At 43.3% G+C, this 19431-nt stretch overlaps 1 protein-coding gene across 1 annotated transcript in view; it reads right to left on the reverse strand.

The window, feature by feature from the left end:
• Positions 1–19431, reverse strand: part of LOC135550804 (protein turtle homolog B-like) — a 187968-nt gene that overhangs the window by 50025 nt on the left and 118512 nt on the right. The window contains exons 5-7 of the mRNA XM_064981929.1: positions 18846–18963; positions 12375–12516; positions 3438–3583 (exon numbers count right to left, since the gene is read on the reverse strand). Coding sequence (XP_064838001.1) covers positions 3438–3583; positions 12375–12516; positions 18846–18963 — 406 coding nt within the window. The remainder of the gene's footprint in view (positions 1–3437; positions 3584–12374; positions 12517–18845; positions 18964–19431) is intronic.

Below are 19431 nucleotides of genomic sequence, written 5' to 3' on the forward strand. Positions count from 1 at the left end.
CTGGAGTCACGGCTAATTTAACTTTATCCGGCAACAAGGATAGACAACAGGAAAGAGGAGTTAGAACTGAAAGTCAATACAGCAGCTTTTAACTTTGAACAACCCCGGAAGCAGGAGAATAGTAGGGGTGCTTAGCAAAATTATGTCAAAGTGGGCCGTTTCAAGGAACCATATACCCTATATTTTTACACTTTGGTGGCTGTGTAAGCAGGTCAGCTCAGTCCAACTTGGTTTGGCTTGGCCCAGTTCAGCTCAGGTGTGTGAAAAGCCCTATATAGTGACAGATTCGCTACTACACCCCTTACATTACAAAACGGCAAAACGTTTCCACTAGATAACACAGTCACAAAGTCAAATTGCTTGATCATAAGAATGTATTAAAACTAAAATGAGCTTTTTGGTCTTAATTTAAAGGTTAGGCATAAGGTTAGCAGTGTGGTTAAGGTTAGGGTTCGGTTTAAAATCAAGTTATAAGAAGATACATTGTAGAAATGGCCTGGGTTTGACTTTGTGGCTGTGGTAACTAGTGACAACCCCACAAACCAAAAAACTTGTCTGCACTTCCCATTCTTTCCCGCTGTGCGATCTAACCTTTTACCGGACAAGTCTCAGGCTGTGTCGGTTCTGATGGATAATATCTGTGGCCTAATGGCAGATTCAGACATTGTCATCTGCTCAAAGCCCTGTACATATGGCCACAAAGCCACGCTCCACAAAGAGCTAATGGATATCCGTCCGACGGCTGGTGCAGCTCAGAAAGGAACGGTTTAGAAAAAAAAACAATGCTTGGCGAGGTGCCACAGTCTATTTATAGGAAAGATGAGGGAGGCAGCGCCACTCTCGATACAGCTAGCATACACACACACTCACATCCACGCATGTATTTCTCTCTCTCTCTCTCTCTCACACACACACACACACACACACACACACACACACAGCCTGTAATCTTGTCGTAGTGCTGCAGTGCCATCAGTGGTCTATTGGGGCCGCTATCGCCCACGCTGCATGTCTGCCTGCTTCCCTGCCTGCCTGGCGTCTGGAGCTGACGTCACTGCAGAGGAGAGGGTTTCCACAGAGGATGATGTCACCTCTCCCCCCCCCTCCTTCTCTCTTTCACTCTCCCTTTCCCTCGCTTTCTCTGGTTCTGTCATACGCACACAGCACCGAAACAGCAGGTAGCGGTGGACAAATTTGGTCTGTGCGTGTGTGGCGTGTGTTGTGGCATGTGTGAGTGTGAGCATTAGAGTGTGTGTGTTTGTATGTGAGTGTGTGTGGCTGCTTCCATGGTACTGCTCTCCTGGGGCAGAAAGGAAGACAAGGAGGGAGAAGAGAGAGAATAGGAGCGATAGAAGGATAGGGCGAGAAAGATTAGGTTGACAATGTGGATTCAGAGAGGTAGGAGATGATGAGAGGAGAAACAGAAAGAGATGCCTCTTGCTAGGCCATCATTGTAAATAAGAATTTGTTCTTAATTGACTTGCCTAGTTAATTAAAGGTTAAATAAATAAAAATAGACAGCGAGAGAGAGATTAAGAGATGGAGAGAGAAAGAATATCCTGGTAGTTCAGTCTATCGACATCCTACCACCCTAAAAACCCTGGAGAACCAGTAGTTATCACACTATACCACTACTACTCAGCTCCAACTCTCAACAAAGACCTCAGTGGCAGCCGAGCAGACAAGAATATCATCCAAGGTCTAAAAATAGAACAGCGCTAGATAGCTAGCAATCCCTTGCACTCTGCATCCTGGCTCGAGCAGCGACTTGCTTTGGGAAAAGTAGTGGTCACTACTTGAGAGAAAAAAGCTCCCTCTATCTCTATGTTAAAAAAGTGTCTGGTCTCTGAAAGCAATGGTGTAATGCTTCCTCCCTCCCTCATGACTGGTAATGTTTTCTCCTGCTTGGGCCCTGAGAAGAAAAAAAAAAATCTAATTTAGAGCTGTGTAGGAGGAGATAGAGCGGGGGAATGCAAAATGTCTGTTGCCTTGGCTACCCAGACGAGTCACTACCCACCGACATGGGGCCACATCTCTGTGGTGGATGGATATTACCGGTGCGCAACATTCATCCTCGCCTCCATTCATTTAGATTACAATACATCTGATTTACCTCGGGGGAATGACAGGGCTGGAGTTTTTGAATGTCACAACTCATGAGTGAAAGGTGGGTTGCGTGTAATATTTATTAATTCTGATCAAACACAAAGCCTGTGTGACTGAAAACGAAAGAAAGAGAGCATTTAATGCGAGGAGAACATTGGTGAAAGTGACTCAAATGACTTTGAAGAAGAGTGACTTCAAGGTCACGGTTTCAATTCTAACCAGCAGGGCTCCCGGGAATTGTGTGTGTGTTGGGGTTTAGAGACAGTGTGTGTAGTGGTTAAATGGGATCCCGGTTAGGGCTAATATGCCCACTTGGCATATGGGGTGGGGGGGGTCTGAAATTGTCTCGGAGACCACACACCAGTGTAACCTCCAATTCATCTCAATTACACAGTGCAGTGGATAGAGAGAGATGGGTTCTATTTAACTAAGTCTATACCAGGGTTCCCCAACTGGTGACATGATTTTATATCAATAGTGATTTTTATTTTGGAAATCTGTTCCAAAGTATTCCCATGCATAACAGAGAGATATATGTGATCATATATAAATGAAAGCTAGGTTTGAAATTATTATGTTCTTGTCAAATATTCTTCTTGTGGTCAATTTGCAGTCTAGAATTATTTGTAATTATGTTCCAGCCCCCTGACCATCCGCTCAAGAAAAACAATCAGCCCGCGGTGAATCTAGTTGATGATCCCTGGTGCATACCATGGCCAGATATCGTGCCATATTTCCTGTAAAGCTTTATCGTCCATTAAATGTATATACAGTAATATGGAAACAGGTAATTGGCTTGTGATTCATAGGGTGGTTACGTAGTATAACACTCATTAAGTAGAGAACAGCATCAGCAGGACTAAATGTACACAGTTGCAGTGGGACTGCTCAATAGCACAGCTGCAGGTTCAAGTTGCTCTTATAAGCACAGATCTAGAATCAGTCAATCAATGTCCTAAATTCGGCTGATGAGTAGAATTAGAATTGTTAGAGTAGGATGGATCTTGCTGTAGTGTACACCCAGTAGCTCAGTGTGCTCTGATGAACACAACCCACATCTTGACAAGCGCAGGGTGGCAGGTAGCCTCGAGGTTAGAGCGTGCCATAACCGAAAGGTCGCTGGTTCGAATACCGTAACCGACAAGGTGAACAATCAGTCGCCGTGCCCTTGAGCAAGGGCTGCTCTACAATGGTGACTCTGGCCGTGACCCCACTCCCTGCAGGTGTCTCAGAGGGATATGCAAGAAAAACATGTGTAACAGGACAAATTATTATTATGATAAGGGGTAGGGGGTATGGGTTGACTGTAGAGGATAGGGCGAGACACTCACATTGCACTGTGAGCTGGGCCGAGGCGGATGGGGGCCGGCCCAGGCTGTTGCTGGGGCTGCAGGTGAATCTCCCAGCATCCTCTGGCTTCACACTGCCAATGATGAGTGAGCCGTCCACCAGAATACTGACCCTGTCCCTCAGGCCACTGCAGAGGAGTGATGGAGCGAGAGGGAAGAGCATCAAAGTAGCGTCTATAACCACATCATTGACTCAATGGGTCAAATCTTAACTTCCACAACACGCATTTTTACCTATTCGTGCATTAATGTCAATGGGAAACTTAAAGTTCAAATTCAACTTAAGTGGAAATTAGGATTTGCCCCAATGACACAGACATATGTGTGACTTTGAAAAATAATGCTGAATATTGTTGATGAAATAAGCCACATCCTCAAAGCATGTGCAGCTGGCTGGAGTGTTTACGGCTATATTCAATCTCTCCATATCCCAGTCTGTTGTCCCAAAAGATGTCCACCCTTGTTCCTGTACCAAAGAAAGTGAAGGTAACTGAACTAAATTACTATTGACCCGTAGTTAACGACCATATCACATCCACCTTACTTGACAACCGAGACCCACTACAATTCGCAAACCCGCCCCAACAGATCCAAGGATGATGCAATCGCCATTGCACTGCACACAACCCTATCCCACCTGGACAAGAGAAAGACCTATGTAAGAATGCTGTTCATAGAGTACAGCTCAGCCTTGAACACCATAGTGCCCTCCAAGCTCATCACTAACCTCGGGGCCCTGGGTCTGGACCCCGCTCTGTGAAACTGGGTCCTGGACTCCCTGATGGGCTGACCTCAGGTGGTGAAGATAGGCAACAACACCTCCGCCACGCTGATCCTCAACACTGGGGCCCCACAGGGGTGCGCGCTCAGCCCCTCTGTACTCACTGTTCACCCATGACTGCGTGGCCACCCACGTCTCCAACGTATTTGCTGATGAAATAACAGTGGTAGGCCTGATTATAAACAATGACAAGACAACCTACAGGGAGGAGATGATAGTCCTGGCAGTGTGGTGCCAGGAAAATAACCTCTCCCCCAACATCAACAAAATGAAGGAGCTGATTGGGGACTAAAGGAGACAGCAGAAAAAGCACGCCCACATCCACATTGACAGGGCCGCAGTAGAAATGGTCAAAAGCTTCAAGTTCCTCGTCGTGCACATCACTGAAGACGTGAAATGGTCCCTTCACACAGAAAGCGTGGTGAAGAATGGGCAGCAGTGCCTCTTCAACCTCAGGAGGCTGAAGAAATTTGGTTGACCCCTAAGACCCTCACGAACTTCTACAGACGCACCACTGAGAGCATCCTGATGAGCTGTATCACCGCTTGGTACGGCAATTGCACTGTCCGCAACTGCAGGGGCACACTACCTGTCCTCCAGGACATCTACAGCACCCGGTGTCACAAGAAGGCCAAGAATATCATTGAGGACCTCAGCCACCTGAGCAAGGGCCTGTTCACCCCACTACCATCTAGAAGGAGGAGATAGTACACGTAGGTGAATCAAAGTTGGGACAGAGAGACTAATAAACAGCTTCTATCTACAGGCCATCAGACTGTTAAACATTCACCACCAGCTGGCCTTCGCACAATACCCTGCCCTGAACCATAATCACTGTTACTAGCTGATTACCACCCACCATTAAAGTGAACACTGGCAACTTTATTAATGTTTAAATACAGTTATACTCGCTTAATATGAATATACTGTATTCTAGTCATGGCTCATCCTATACAAGTACCACACCTTTTCAATGCCATACTGTCTATACAAACCATTATATACAGTGCATTCGGAAAGTATTCAGACCCCTTCACTTTTACCAAATTTTGTTACGTTACAGCCTTATTCTAAAATTGATTAAAATTGTTTTTTTCCCTCATCAATTAACACACAAATACCCCATAATTATGAAGCAAAAATAGGTTAACAAGTGTTGGATTTGGGGTAAACATTGTTATACACAAAAGCATAGTATATAAAGGAGTGGAAGAGACAGACTGGTTTTTATGTCAGAGGTTAATGGTTCTCTGTAGAAAGACAGATGGCTTTGGAATGTGTTGGGTGGATGGGAGGAGGTCACAGGATTGCTATAGGGAAAGAGGATGGACATCTGTGGATTAGGCGAAGGAGGGGTTGAGGTCAGGTCAGATCCCCTGAAGGGTGAAATTATGGTTTATTATCCTATTACCCTCTTCCTGTCGAACCTTAAGATGTAAGGATTGGCGAGAAGGAGGAGTGCCTGAAGTGGAGTATATACACTTGTAGTGGTGGAAACATGTCTGTCTAAATACAGCTGTGTCGACCCTTAAACTTGGTTAAGCTTCTCTAGTGTCCGTGAGTTATTTACTCTGAAAAATTAGAACATAACACAAGCAACGCCTCATTCTCACCTAATTCTCTCATTCTGAAAATTAACCACATAACGTACTGTACTGTAGAGGGAAAACATTAGTTCACAGATAGTAGTGCGTTCGTTAGCTAGTTAACGAGTTAGGGAAACTAGTTAGCTAGTTAACATTTCACACAGATTGCCAGGGTCCAGTAAGCAACTAACGCGCTATAACTTGAAGAACGGCAAGGAGTCATAACGTTACCAGTTAATACTATAGTGAATTGGTTAGGTTAGTAACGTTAGCTCATCTCATGTTGTAACGTTAGCTAGCTGACTTTATTAGCCAGCTAATTTTCACACCATGAACTCAATTATTTGATCAGTTCAGTTGGATAATGTTGCTCAACATTTCTCTGGCAAACTATAACGGATAATTCGAACCAGCTAGCATGATACTTAACAATGCTAACAATACTTGCTCCACCACACTTTCTCCCTCACCTCAATTTTTTCAAATTCCAGTTTTCGGTTACAGCTCATGAAGTAAGCTTCATCAACTTCTCACCCCTGTTTCGTGGTCAGGCTTCTCACCTACCTCTTCGTTATCGTTCAGGGGACGCGCTGCTGTAAATTAACTGGCAAACTGCCTTTCCAAGCCTCTTTCAAGAGTGCACGCTGATGCTGCAACTAGAAATTTGTTTTTTTTCTCTCTTCAGTCGCATGCTGCTTCCTGTTGTTATGTGAACGATTAGCTGAGCATTGGATACAGCCAGTATTGCTCCAAACGCGCATCAATCGTTCGCTTACAAGCAAATGTGCACCACTCGTTTACATACAGCCAGTAGTCATCCAAAGCCCCTCACGCCCAAACAATTCTCATCGGATCTACACAAATCATGAAGGTCACTTATTTTGGATTCAAAATGGAGAATTTCGACAAAGGTGACTCGTTTGCATTCCTGATAAAGGCCTGATTGGTGGAGTGCTGCAGAGATGGTTGTCCTTCTGGAAGTTTCTCCCATCTTCACAGAGGAACTCACCTCCCTGACCAAGGCCCTTGCCCCGATTGTTCAGTTTGGCCAGGCGACCAGCTCTAGGAAGCGTCTTGGTGGTTCCAAACTTCTTCCGTTTAAGAATTGTGGAGGCCACTGTGTTCTTAGGGACCTTCAATGTTGCAGACATTTTTTGGTACCCTTCCCCAGATCTGTGCCTCGACACAATCCTGTCTCAGAGCTCTAAATCAAATCAAATTGTATTGGTCACATACACATGGCTGGCAGATGTTAATGCAAGTGTAGTTCCGACAGTGCAGTAATATCTAACAAGTAATCTAACAAATTCACGATGACTGCCTTATAAACACAAATCTAAAGGGATGGATAAGAATATGTGCATATAAATATATGGATGAGTGATGGCCATGCGGCATAGGCAAGATGCAGTAGATGGTATAGAATACAGTATTGATAAGATAATTTTGTTCTGTCATTCAATTAACCGATAATTCTCACCTTAACAAGTATATACAGTTGAAGTCGGAAGTCTACATACACCTTAGCCAAATACATTAAAACTCAGTTTTTCACAATTCCTGATATTTAATCCTAGTAAAAAAAAATGTTTTAGGTCAGTTAGTTTATTTTAAGAATGTGAATTGTCAGAATAATAGAAAAAAGATTTATTTCTGCATTTATTTATTTCATCACAATCCCAGTGGGTCAGAAGTTTACATATACTCAAATAGTATTTGGTAGCATTGCCTTTAATTGTTAAACTTGGGTCAAACGTTTCTGGTAGCATTCCACAATAAGTTGGGTTAATTTTGGCCCATTCCTCCTGACAGAGCTGGTGTAACTGAGTCAGGTTTGTAGGCCTCCTTGCTCGCACACACTTCTTCAGTCCTGACACACATTTTCTATGGCATTGAGGTCAGGGCTTTGTGATGGCCACTCCAATACCTTGACTTTGTTGTCCTTAAGCCATTTTGCCACAACTTTGGAAGTATGCTTGAGGTCATTGTCCATTTGGAAGACCTATTTTCGACCAAGCTTTAACTTCCTGATTGATGTCTTGAGATGTTGCTTCAATATATCCCCATCATTTTTCTCCCTCATCATGACATCTATTTTGTGAAGTGCACCAGTCCCTCTTGCAGCAAAGCACCCCCATAACATGATGCTGCCACCCCTGTGTTTCACGGTTGGGATGGTGTTCTTCAGATTGCAAGCCTCCCCCTTTCTCTTCCAAACATAACGATGGTCATTATGGCCAAACAGTTAGATTTTTGTTTCATCAGACCAGAGGACATTTATCCAAAAAGTACGATCTTTGTCCCCATGTGCAGTTGCAAACCGTAGTCTGTCTTTTTTATGCGGTTTTGGAGCAGTGGCTTCTTCCTTGCTGAGCGGCTTTTCAGGTTATGTCGATATAGGACTCGTTTAACTGTGGATATAGATACTTTTGTACCTGTTTCCTCCAGCATCTTCACAGGGTGCTTTGCTGTTGTTCTGGGATTGATTTGCACTTTTCGCACCAAAGTACATTCATCTCTTGGAGACAGAACGCGTCTCCTTCCTGAGCGGTATGATGGCTGCGTGGTCCCGTGGTGTTTATACTTGCGTACTATTGTTTGTACAGGTGAACGGGGTACCTTCAGGTGTTTGGACATTGCTCCCAAGGATTAACCAGACGTGTGGCGGTCTATAATTTTTTGTGGAGGTCTTGGCTGATTTCTTTAGATTTTTCCATGATGTCAAGCAAAGAGGCACTGAGTTTGAAGGTAGGCCTTGAAATACATCCACAGGTACACCTCCAATTGATTCAAATGATGTAAATTAGCCTATCAGAAGCTTCTAAAGCCATGACATCATTTTCTGGAATTTTCCAAGCTGTTTAAAGGCGCAGTTAACTTAGTGTATGTAAACTTCAGAAACACTGGAATTTTGATACAGTGAATTATAAGTGAAATAATCTGTCTGTAAATAATTGTTGGAAAAATTACTTGTGTCATGCACAAAGTAGATGTCCTAAGCGACTTGCCAAAACTTTAGTTTGTTAACAAGAAATTTGTGGAGTGGTTGAAAAACAAATTTTAATGACTCCAACCTAAGTGTATCTAAACTTCTGACTTCAACTGTATATATGTGTATATGTATGTGGAGGTCTACAATTTGAGTGTACAAAACATTAAGAACATCTGCTCTTTCTTGTTAAATCCACTTCAATCAGTGTAGATGAAGTGGTAAAAGGCACATGACAAAATAATTGTGTTTTATTTATTTTTAATCTTTATTTAACTAGGCAAGTCAATTAAGAACAAATTCTTATTTACAATGATGGCCTACCAATAGGAAAAAGGCCTCCTGCGGGAATGGGGGCTGGGATTAAAAATCAAAAATCAGATGAAATTATAGGACATAACACACATCACGATAAGAGACACCACAACACTACATAAAGAGAAACCTAAGACAACAACATAGCATGACAGCAACACATGAAAACACAGCATGGTAGCAACACAACAAGACCACAACATGTCAGCAGCACAACATGGTAGCAGAACAAAACACGGTACAAACATTATTAGAGGAGGAGCGACCCAGGGATGTGTGTGCTTTGGGGACCTTTAACAGAATGTGACTGGCACAATGGGGGTTCTATGTGGAGGATGAGGGCTGCAGTAGGTATCTCAGATAGGGGGGAGTGAGGCCTAAGAGGGTTTTTATAAAAAAGCATCAACCAGTGGGTCTTGTGACGGGAATTTGTTCTTAACTGACTTCCCTAGCTAAATAAAGGTAAAAAATAAAAAAATAAAAAAAATAAAAATTTACTCTGTGAAGCCTTTGGGCTGCAATCTGAGATGCAGTTAACTCTAATGAACTTATCCTCTGCAGCAGAGGTGACTCTGGGTCTTCCTTTCCTGTGGTGGTCCTCATGAGAGCCAGTTTCATCATAGTGCTTGATGGTTTTTGCAACTGCACATGAAGAAACTTTCAAAGTTCTTGAAGTTTTACGGATTGACTGAGTAATGATGGACTGTCATTCCTCTTTGCTTATTTGAGCTGTTCTCGGCATAATATGGACTTGGTATTTTACCAAATAAGGCCATCTTCTGTATACCATCCCTACCTTGTCACAGCATAACTGATTAACTGAAATGCATTAATGGAGAAATGATATTCCACAAATTAACTTTTAATTGAAATGTATTCCATGTGACTACCTCATGAAGCTGGTTGAGAGAATGCCAAGTGTGTGCATTTCTTATGTGTTATTTTATAGTTTTTACGTCTTCATAATTATTCTACAATGTAGAAAATAGTAAAAATAAAGAAAAACCCTGGAATGAGTAGGTGTGTCCAAACTTTTGACTGGTACTGTATATATACATTGAACAAAAATATAAACTCAACATGCAACAATTTAAAACATTTCACTGAGTTAGAGTTCATATAAGGGTTGAGTTAGAGTTCATATTCATATCAGTCAATTGAAATAAATTCATTAGGCCCAAATCTATGGATTTCACATGACTTGGGAATACAGTTGTCGGTCACAGATACCTTAAAAGTAAAGGTATGGGCATGGATCAGAAAACCAGTCAATAGCTGGTGTGAACATTTGCCTCATGCAGAGCGACACATCTCCTTCGCATAGAGTTGATCAGGCTGTTGATTGTGGCCAGTGGAATGTTGTTCCACTCCTTTTCAATGGCTGTGTCCGAAGTTAATGGATATTGGTGGGAACTGGAACACGCTGTCGAACACATTGATCCAGAGCATCCCAGACATGCTCAGTGGGTGACATGTCTGGTGAGTATGCGGGACATTTTCAGTCCAGTTGAAACCAAGATTCATCCGTGAAGAGCGCACTTTTCCAGCATGCCAGATGCCTTCGAAGGTTACGACGCTGAACTGCACTCAGGTCAAGACCCTGGTGAGGACGACGAGCACGCAGATGAGCTTCCCTGAGGCGGTTTCTGACAGTTTGTGAAGAAATCCTTCGGTTGTGCAAACCCACAGTTTCATCAGCTGTCCGGGTGTCTGGTCTCAGACTATCCTGCAGGTGAAGAAGCCAAATGTGGAGGTCCTGGGTTTGCGTGGTTACACGAGGTCTGCGGTTGTGAGGACGGTTGGAGATATTGCCAGATTCTCTAAAAATGACATTGGAGGCGTCTTATGGTAGAGAAATTAACATTCAATTCTCTGTCAACAGCTCTGGTGGACATGCAGTCAGCATGCCAATTGCACACCCCTAAAAAGTTGAGAATTGTGTGGCATTGTGTTGTGTGTCAAAACTTCACATTTTAGAGTGGACTTCTATTGTTCCCAGCACAAGGTGCACCTGTGTAAGGATCATGCTGTTTAATCAGCTTCTTGATATGCCACACCTGTCAGGTCGATGGATTATCTTGGCAAAGGAGAAATGCTCACGAACAGGAATGTAAACAAATTTGTGCAAAACATTTCAGAAAATTAAGCTTTTTGTGCATATGGAAGATTTCTTTCTTTTCTTTCTTTTTAGTTTTGGATTGTGTGTGCATTGGCTTTGAGCTAGAAACACAAGCATTTTGCTGCACCTGCGATAAAATATGCAAATGACCTTTGATTAGAAATATGGATTTACATACAAATGTTTAGTAGGTGCAATGTCCAATTGGCATAGTGTCACGAATTCCACCGCAACTGCTGCTCATTCCGTGCACCATTTCCAGATGTATACCCCATCGGCCTCGAGGCGTCGCTGAACCTTCTCATTATGCACACCTGATTCCAATTCTCCTGATTAGTAATTGTATAAATGTGCCCTCTGTTCACCATTGTTCCCATGTCCGTTCCTCTGTGAGTACGTGTGCTTTGCTATTTCGGCTCGCTTGCTGCGTGTATTGTACACTTGCTATTACGGGTCTCGTCCCGTGTAGTGTGTTGCGGGACTCGTCCCATGTATTTATTAGAGGTTTAACCTCGCTCTTTTGTTTGGGTTACATCCCTGTTTTTGTATACGTGTTTGTTTTGGGCTTCGTCCCCTTGCCTTTCATGGCATGTGATATTAACCCCCTATTACGTATTCCTGCGTCTGTCTGCAATTATTTATTCAACGTGACATATAGCTTGTTAAATACGGTACATTTTCTAATATCATTGTGTATTAATACCATTGTCTCAACTTCCCTGGGCTCCAATAACAAACTGCCTCATATTGAAACAAGGGCTCTTCCCTTGTCTCTCCTCCCTCCACTTAAACATTTAATTCTCTGGGAGTGTGGCGGGTGAAAAAGTGTACAGGCCACGCATGAGTGGATGTGGGATTGCTGGGGGCTAGGTAGAAGTCCCGTAATCATAGCTAGTGGAGCGTGGAACGGCACAAGCACTGTGTCACTAGATATTCCTGTCACTAGATATTCCTGTCACTAGAGACAAGGAGGGGTGGTGAAGAAGAGGTGGTGTTGGTGAGGGGGTCCTCTATCTATTGCCTTCTACCTTTTTCCATCACTGTCTTTCTTTTCCCCAGTTGTACGGCATGTGTTTAGGGTGGTGGGGGATAGGGGATGGAACAGTAATGAACCCGATCATAACTTTACTTCTTGAAGAAGACGTTGTCGTCCTCCCAGAACCAGGTGTAGGTGAGGTTGCCAGGGTAGGCCTCGGCCAGGCAGTCCAGCTTGGCGGCCTGGGATATGTTCACCGTCAGATTCTGGGGAGGGGAAACGATGAACGGTGGCCCTGGAGGGACACAAAGCACAAAACGGCAATTAGTTACATTCACTTTTTAAAATATTTTTTTTACATGTACTCAAACACATTAAAAAGGAGAAGATATGAGAAAAAAATATATAGTTCAAGTCCTTGCTTTAGTTCACATAGCATTTCGTTCCCTTACGATTTTAGTAAGTTCCTCAGTAAACCACGGGTTCTCTCTGCCCTTCATCCTGAATTTTTTTTAAAGGGACACGCCTATTGCATACATCCTGGAATTGTCACGGATCCCCCTGGTACTGCTGCTCATTCCATTCACCAGCTATGGAGGTCAACGTCACCAGCTTTCTAGGATTCACTGAACTGGATCCTTACCACCGACCCGGACTGTCTTCGTCTCATTACACACACCTGGTTCCCATTCCCCCTGATTAGTATGTTTTATATATATATATAAAAGAAACGTCCTCTCACTGTCAACCGCATTTATTTTCAGCAAACTTAACATGTGTAAATATTTGTATGAACATAGCAAGTTTCAACAACTGATACATAAACTGAACAAGTTCCACAGACATGTGACGAACATAAATGGAATAATGTGTCCCTGAACAAAGGGGGGTCAAAATCAAAAGTGTCAGTCAGTATCTGGTGTGGCCACCAGCTGCATTAAGTACTGCAGTGCAACTCCTCCTCATGGACTGCACCTGATTTGCCAGTTCTTGCTGTGAGATGTTACCCCACTCTTCCACCAAGGTACCTGCAAGTTCCCGGACATTTCTGGGGGGAATCCTATCCCTCACCCTCCTATCCAACAGGTCCCAGACGTGCTCAATGGGATTGAGATCCGGGCTCTTCGCTGGCCAAGGCAGAACACTGACATTCCTGTCTTGCAGGAAATCATACACAGAACGAGCAGTATGGCTGGTGGCATTGTCATGCTGGAGGGTCATGTCAGGATGAGCCTGCAGGAAGCGTACCACATGAGGGAGGAGGATGTCTACCCTGTAATGCACAGCGTTGAGATTGCCTGCAATGACAACAAGCTCAGTCCGATGATGCTGTGACACACTGCCCCAGACCATGATGGACCCTCCACCTCCAAATCGATCCCGCTCCAGAGTACAGGCCTTAGTGTAACGCTCATTCACTCATTTTTGCCAGTCCTGTCTGGTCCAGTGACAGTGAGTTTGTGCCCATAGGCAACGTTTTTGCCGGTGATGTCTGGTGAGGACCTGCCTTACATCAGGCCAACAAGCCCCCAGTCCAGCCTCTCTCAGCTCATTGCAGACAGTCTGAGCACTGATGGAGGGATTGTGTGTTCCTGGTGTAACTTGGGCAGTTGTTGTTGCCATCCTGTACCTGTCCCGCAGGTGTGATGTTCGGATGTACCGATCCTGTGCAGGTGTTGTTACACGTGGTCTGCCACTGCGAGGACGATCAGCTGTCCATCCTCTCTCCCTGTCTTAGGGGTCTCACAGTACGGACATTGCAATTTATTTCCCTGGCCACATCTGCAGTCCTCATGCCCCCTTGCAGCATGCCAAAGGCACGTTCACGTAGATGAGCAGGGATCCTGGGCATCTTTCTTTTGGTGTTTTTCAGAGTCAGTAGGAAGGCCTCTTTAGTGTCCTAAGTTTTCATAACTGTGACCTTAATTGCCTACCATCTATAAGCTGTTAGTGTCTTAACGACCGTTCCACAGGTGCATGTTCATTAATTGTTTATGGTTCATTGAGCAAGCATGGGAAACAGTGTTTAAACCCTTTACAATGAAGATCTGTGAAGTTATTTGGAATTTACAAATTATCTTTGAAAGACGGGGTCCTGAAAAAGGGACGTTTCGTTTTTTTGCTGAGTTTATGTGCCCTCTGTTCCCCATTGTCCTTGTCGGTTTGTGTTCCCATATCCGTTGGTCTTGTGAGTACCTCTGCTTTGTTGTTTTGGCTTTCGTGCTACGTGTATTGTGCACTTGTAATTTTGGATCTTGTCCCATGTAGTGTTATGACAGGTCTCGTCCCTTGTAATTATTAGAGGTTAAACCATGCTCTTTTGTTTGGGTTACATCCCTGTGTATTTTATATACACTACCGTTCAAAGGTTTGAGATCACTTAGATATTTCCTTGTTTTTTAAATAAAAGCACATTTTTGTCCATTAAAATAACATCAAATTGATCAGAAGTACAGTGTAGACATAGTTCATGTTGTAAATGACTATTGGAGCAGGCAACGGCTGATTTTTAATGGAAAATCTACATAGGCGTAAAGAAGCCCATTATCAGCAACCATCACTCCTGTGTTCCAATGGAACGTTGTGTTAGCTAATCCAAGTTTATAATTTTAAAAGGCTAATTGATCATTAGAAAACCCATTTGCAATTATGTTAGCACAGCTGAAAACTGTTGTCCTGATTAAAGAAGCAATAAAACTGAACCTTCTTGGTCAAATAGCTCTTACACAGCCTGGAGATGTGTTGGGTTATTGTACTGTTGAAATACAAATGATAGTCCCACTAAGCGCAAACCAGATAGGATGGCGTATCGCTGAAGAATGCTGTGGTAGCCATGCTGGTTAAGTGTGCCTTGAATTCTAAATAAATCACAGACAGTGTCACCAGCAAAATACCCCCACCATCACACCTATTTCTCCATGCTTCATGTGGGAATAACACAAGTGGAGATCATCCGTTCACCTACTCTGCGTCTCACAAAGACACGGCTGTTGGAACCAAAAATCTCAAATTTGGACTCATCAGACCAAAGGTCAGATTTCCACTGTTCTAATGTCCATTGCTTGTGTTTCTTGGTCCAAGCAAGTCTCTTCTTCTTATTGGTGTCCTTTAGTAGTGTTTTTTTGCAGCAATTCAACCATGAAGTCCTGATTCATGCAGTCTTCTCTGAAAAGTTGATGTTGAGATATGTCTGTTACTTGAACTTTGAAGTATTTATTTGGGCTGCAATTTCTGAGGCTGTTAATTCTAATGAACTTATCCTCTACAGTAGGAGTAACTCTGGGTCTTCCTTTCCTGTGTCGGTCCTCATGAGAGCCAGTTTCATCATAGCCTTTGATGGTTTTTGCAACTGCACTTGAAGAAACTTTCAAAGTTCTTGAAATGTTCCGGATTGACTGACCTTCATGTAATGAAGGACTGTCATTTGTTTATTTGAGCTGTTCTTGCCATAATATGGACTTTAACCAAATATGGCTATCTTCTGTATACCACACCTACCTTGTCACAACACAACTGATTGGCTCAAACGCATTAAGAAGGAAAGAAATTCCATAAATTAACTTTTAACAAGGCACACCTGTTAATTGAAATGCATTCCAGGTGACTACCTCATGAAGCTGGTTGACAGAATGCCAAGAGTGTGCAAAGCTGTCATCAAGGCAAAGGGTGGCTATTTGAAGAATCTCAAATATAAAATATATTTTGATTTGTTTAACGCTTTTTTGGGTTACTACATGATTCCATCTGTGTTATTTCATAGTTATGATGTCTTCATAAAGAAAAAAATAAATAAAGAAAAACCCTTGAATGAGTAGGTGTGTCCAAACTTTTGACTGGTACTGTATATATATGTATTTTACCCCCTTTTTGTCCCCAATTTTGTGAATGTTTCATGAGCTGAAATAAAAGTTCCCAGAAATGTTCTAAATGCACAAAAAGCTTTTCTCATAAATGTTGTGCACAAATTTGTTTACATCCCTGTTAGTGAGCATTTCTTTGCCAAGATAATCCATCCACCTGACAGGTGGGGCATATCAAGAAGCTGATTAAACAGCATGATCATTTTACAGGTCCACCTTGTACTGGGGACAATACAAGGCCACTCTAAAATGTGCAGACATGCTGGAGAAGTGTGCTCTTAACGGATGAATCCCGGTTTCAACTGTAGCAGGCCGATGGCAGACAGTGTGCATGGCGTCATCTGGGCGAGCTGTTTGCTGATGTCAACTTTATGAACAGAGTGCCCCATGGTGGCGGTGGCGTTATGGTATGGGCAGGCATAAGCTACGGACAACAAACACAATTGCATTTTATCAATGGCAATTTAAGTGCACAGAGATACTGCGAGGAGATCATGAGGCCCATTGTCGTGCCATTCATCCGCCTCCATCACCTCATGTTTCAGCATGATAATGCACAGCCACATGTCGAAAGATCTGTACACAATTACTGGAAGCAGAAAATGTCCCAGTTCTTCCATGGCCTGCATACTCACCAGACATGCCACCCATTGAGCAGTTTGGGATGCCCGGATTGACGTGTACGACAGGGTGTTCCAGTTCCCGCCAATATCCAGCAACTTCGCACTGCCATTGTAGAGGAGTGGAACAACATTCAGCAGGCCACAATCAACAGCCTGATCAACTGCATGAGGCAAATGGTGGTTTTCTGATCCACTCTCCTACCTTTTTTTTTAGGTATCTGCGACCCACATATGCATATCTGTATTCCCAGTCGTGAAATCCATAGATTACGGTCTAATACGTTTATTTACATTGACTGATTTCCTTATATGAACTATAACTCAGTAAAATCTTTAATTGTTGCATGTTGCGTTTTTAGTTTTGTTAAGTGTAATAACCTTACCATGCTCAAAGGGATATTCAATGTCTGATGTTTTTATTTTTTATTACCCATCTAACAATAAGTGCCTTCTTTGTGAGGCATTCGAAAACCTCTGTAAAGAATCAGTGTGTATCGGATCGGACAAAGTCAGGCGTAGGACACAGAACTGAGTAAAAACTTAACTTTACTCGAAATAAACCAACAATAAATTCCCCACTGGGAAACACACCAGCTCACAGAAGTACTGACCACTTCACAACGAATAAACACGCACAACAACCATGGGGAAAACAGAGGTTAAATGATGAACATGTAATTGGGAATTTGAAACCAGGTGTGTAAAACAAAGACAAAACAAAAGGAAAAGGAAAATGAAAACTGGATTGGCAATGGCTAGAAGACCAGTGACGTGGACTGCTGAACGCTGCCCGAGCAAGGAGAGGGACCGACTTCGGCGGAAGTCGTGACAACCTCCCTGGTCTTTGTGGTTGAATCTGTTTGAAATTCATTGCTTGACTGAGGGACCTTAGTAATCGTTCGTGTGTGGTAGAGAGATGAGGTAGTCATTTAAAAATCATGTAAAACACTATTATAGCACACAGAGTGTGTCCATGCTACTTATTATGTGCCTTGTTTAGCACATTTTTACTCCTGAACTTATTTAGGCTTCCCATAACAAAGGAATTGAATACTTATTGACTCAAGACATTTCAGCTTTACATTTTTTATTAATTAGCAAACATTTCTAAAAACATAATTCCCCTTTGACATTATGGGGTATTGTGTGTAGGCCAGTGACACAAAATCTCAATGTAATCCATTATACATTCAGGCTGAACACAACAAAAAGTCAAGGGGTGTGAATAGTTTCTGAAGGCACTAAGTGGAATAGTGGAGTGAGAAATGAGGGAAAGATGACCTATGATATCTTATTAGTAATTTCAGCTCATTTCATCTGCCTGCACCAATGGAAAATCCTCAAATTCATGTCATAACGTGTGCGTACACACAAACATACTCAGCACACACAAACATACATTTGAGTAATTTAGCAGATGCAAAGCTGAGCTGATTGCAGAGTCCATAATACAAAGCCCCCACACACCCACACAGTCCATCCTCCTCCTTAAGCCAGCTTGGTGATTTTGGCTGGCAGCCTAATATGGTAGTTCTGATCCAGAGCCCAGGGCCTGAGCCTCTATCAGGGGAAGGATTCTTATCTGCAAACATGTGTCTGTGTATGGGTGTGTGGGTGTGTATGGGTGTGTGTGTGTATGGGTGTGTGTGTGTATGGGTGTGTATAGCAGGGGCACAACTGGAAACGCTGCCTGCTGCAGATTTGCTTAGTTGATCTGGTGGCGATCGGATTCAGTGGCTTTCCAACAGGGACACCAAATTAGCATAATCCCTATCCCCAGAGTCATTTGCCAAAAAAAAGCCACCACCTTTAAAACATGCATCATCAGACAGACAGACAGACAGACAGACAGACAGACAGACAGGCAGAGAGCTTGTTAAAGCCTTGATCCTCAGACATGCTCCATATGGCAGCCAAATAGCTCCTGTAGTGGTAGACCACACACACTTACACGTCTTCATGCACATACGTACACCTGTCCACGGACACATATACCCAGCAGAGAACGAACACAAAGACATACATACTGTACATGTCGACTGATATACACACCTGCCCACTGATGCACGTAGGTATACATGCACTTACTTACATCCACACACAGACACAAACACATAGACGTTGAGTTGTGGTGAGGCTACCTTGGACAAGCAGGCGTGTGGTGTGGACAACCTCCCCCTGGATGCTGTAGGCTCGGCAGGTGTATGCCCCTCTGTCCTCGCGGCTGACCAACAGCACCGTCAGACTCCCATCAGACACCTGGGGAGGGAGAGGACACCATAAAATTATTATTATTGATTGAATACTGTACTTTCTGATATTACTTCCTGGCATAGGGTACCATCAATATGGCCGCCGGTCCACTAATCAGGGAACATTGACTTAAATAGGGATTGACATTCTAGAAGAGATTCTATGACTGACATTGGACACTCACATTCCCTTCCATATTTTGGATCACTATCTGTACAACAATAAAGCACTGCAATTGGCACTAAATAACACCCATGTTACAAAATACAAAAGCCCATGTTCTGTTGTAGGCTAGCCTGTGTTGGGTTGGTGTGGGCTTGGTGTGGTCTAGCCTGTGTTGGACTGGTGTGGGCTAGCCTGTTTAGGGCTGGGGTGGGCTTGGTGTGGGCTAGCCTGTGTTGGGCTGGTGTGGGCTTGGTGTGGGCTAGCCTGTGTTGGGCTGGTGTGGGCTAGCCTGTTTTGGGCTGGTGTAGG

This window comes from Oncorhynchus masou, chromosome 12 (assembly GCF_036934945.1).
Source record: "Oncorhynchus masou masou isolate Uvic2021 chromosome 12, UVic_Omas_1.1, whole genome shotgun sequence".
Taxonomy (NCBI): domain Eukaryota; kingdom Metazoa; phylum Chordata; class Actinopteri; order Salmoniformes; family Salmonidae; genus Oncorhynchus; species Oncorhynchus masou.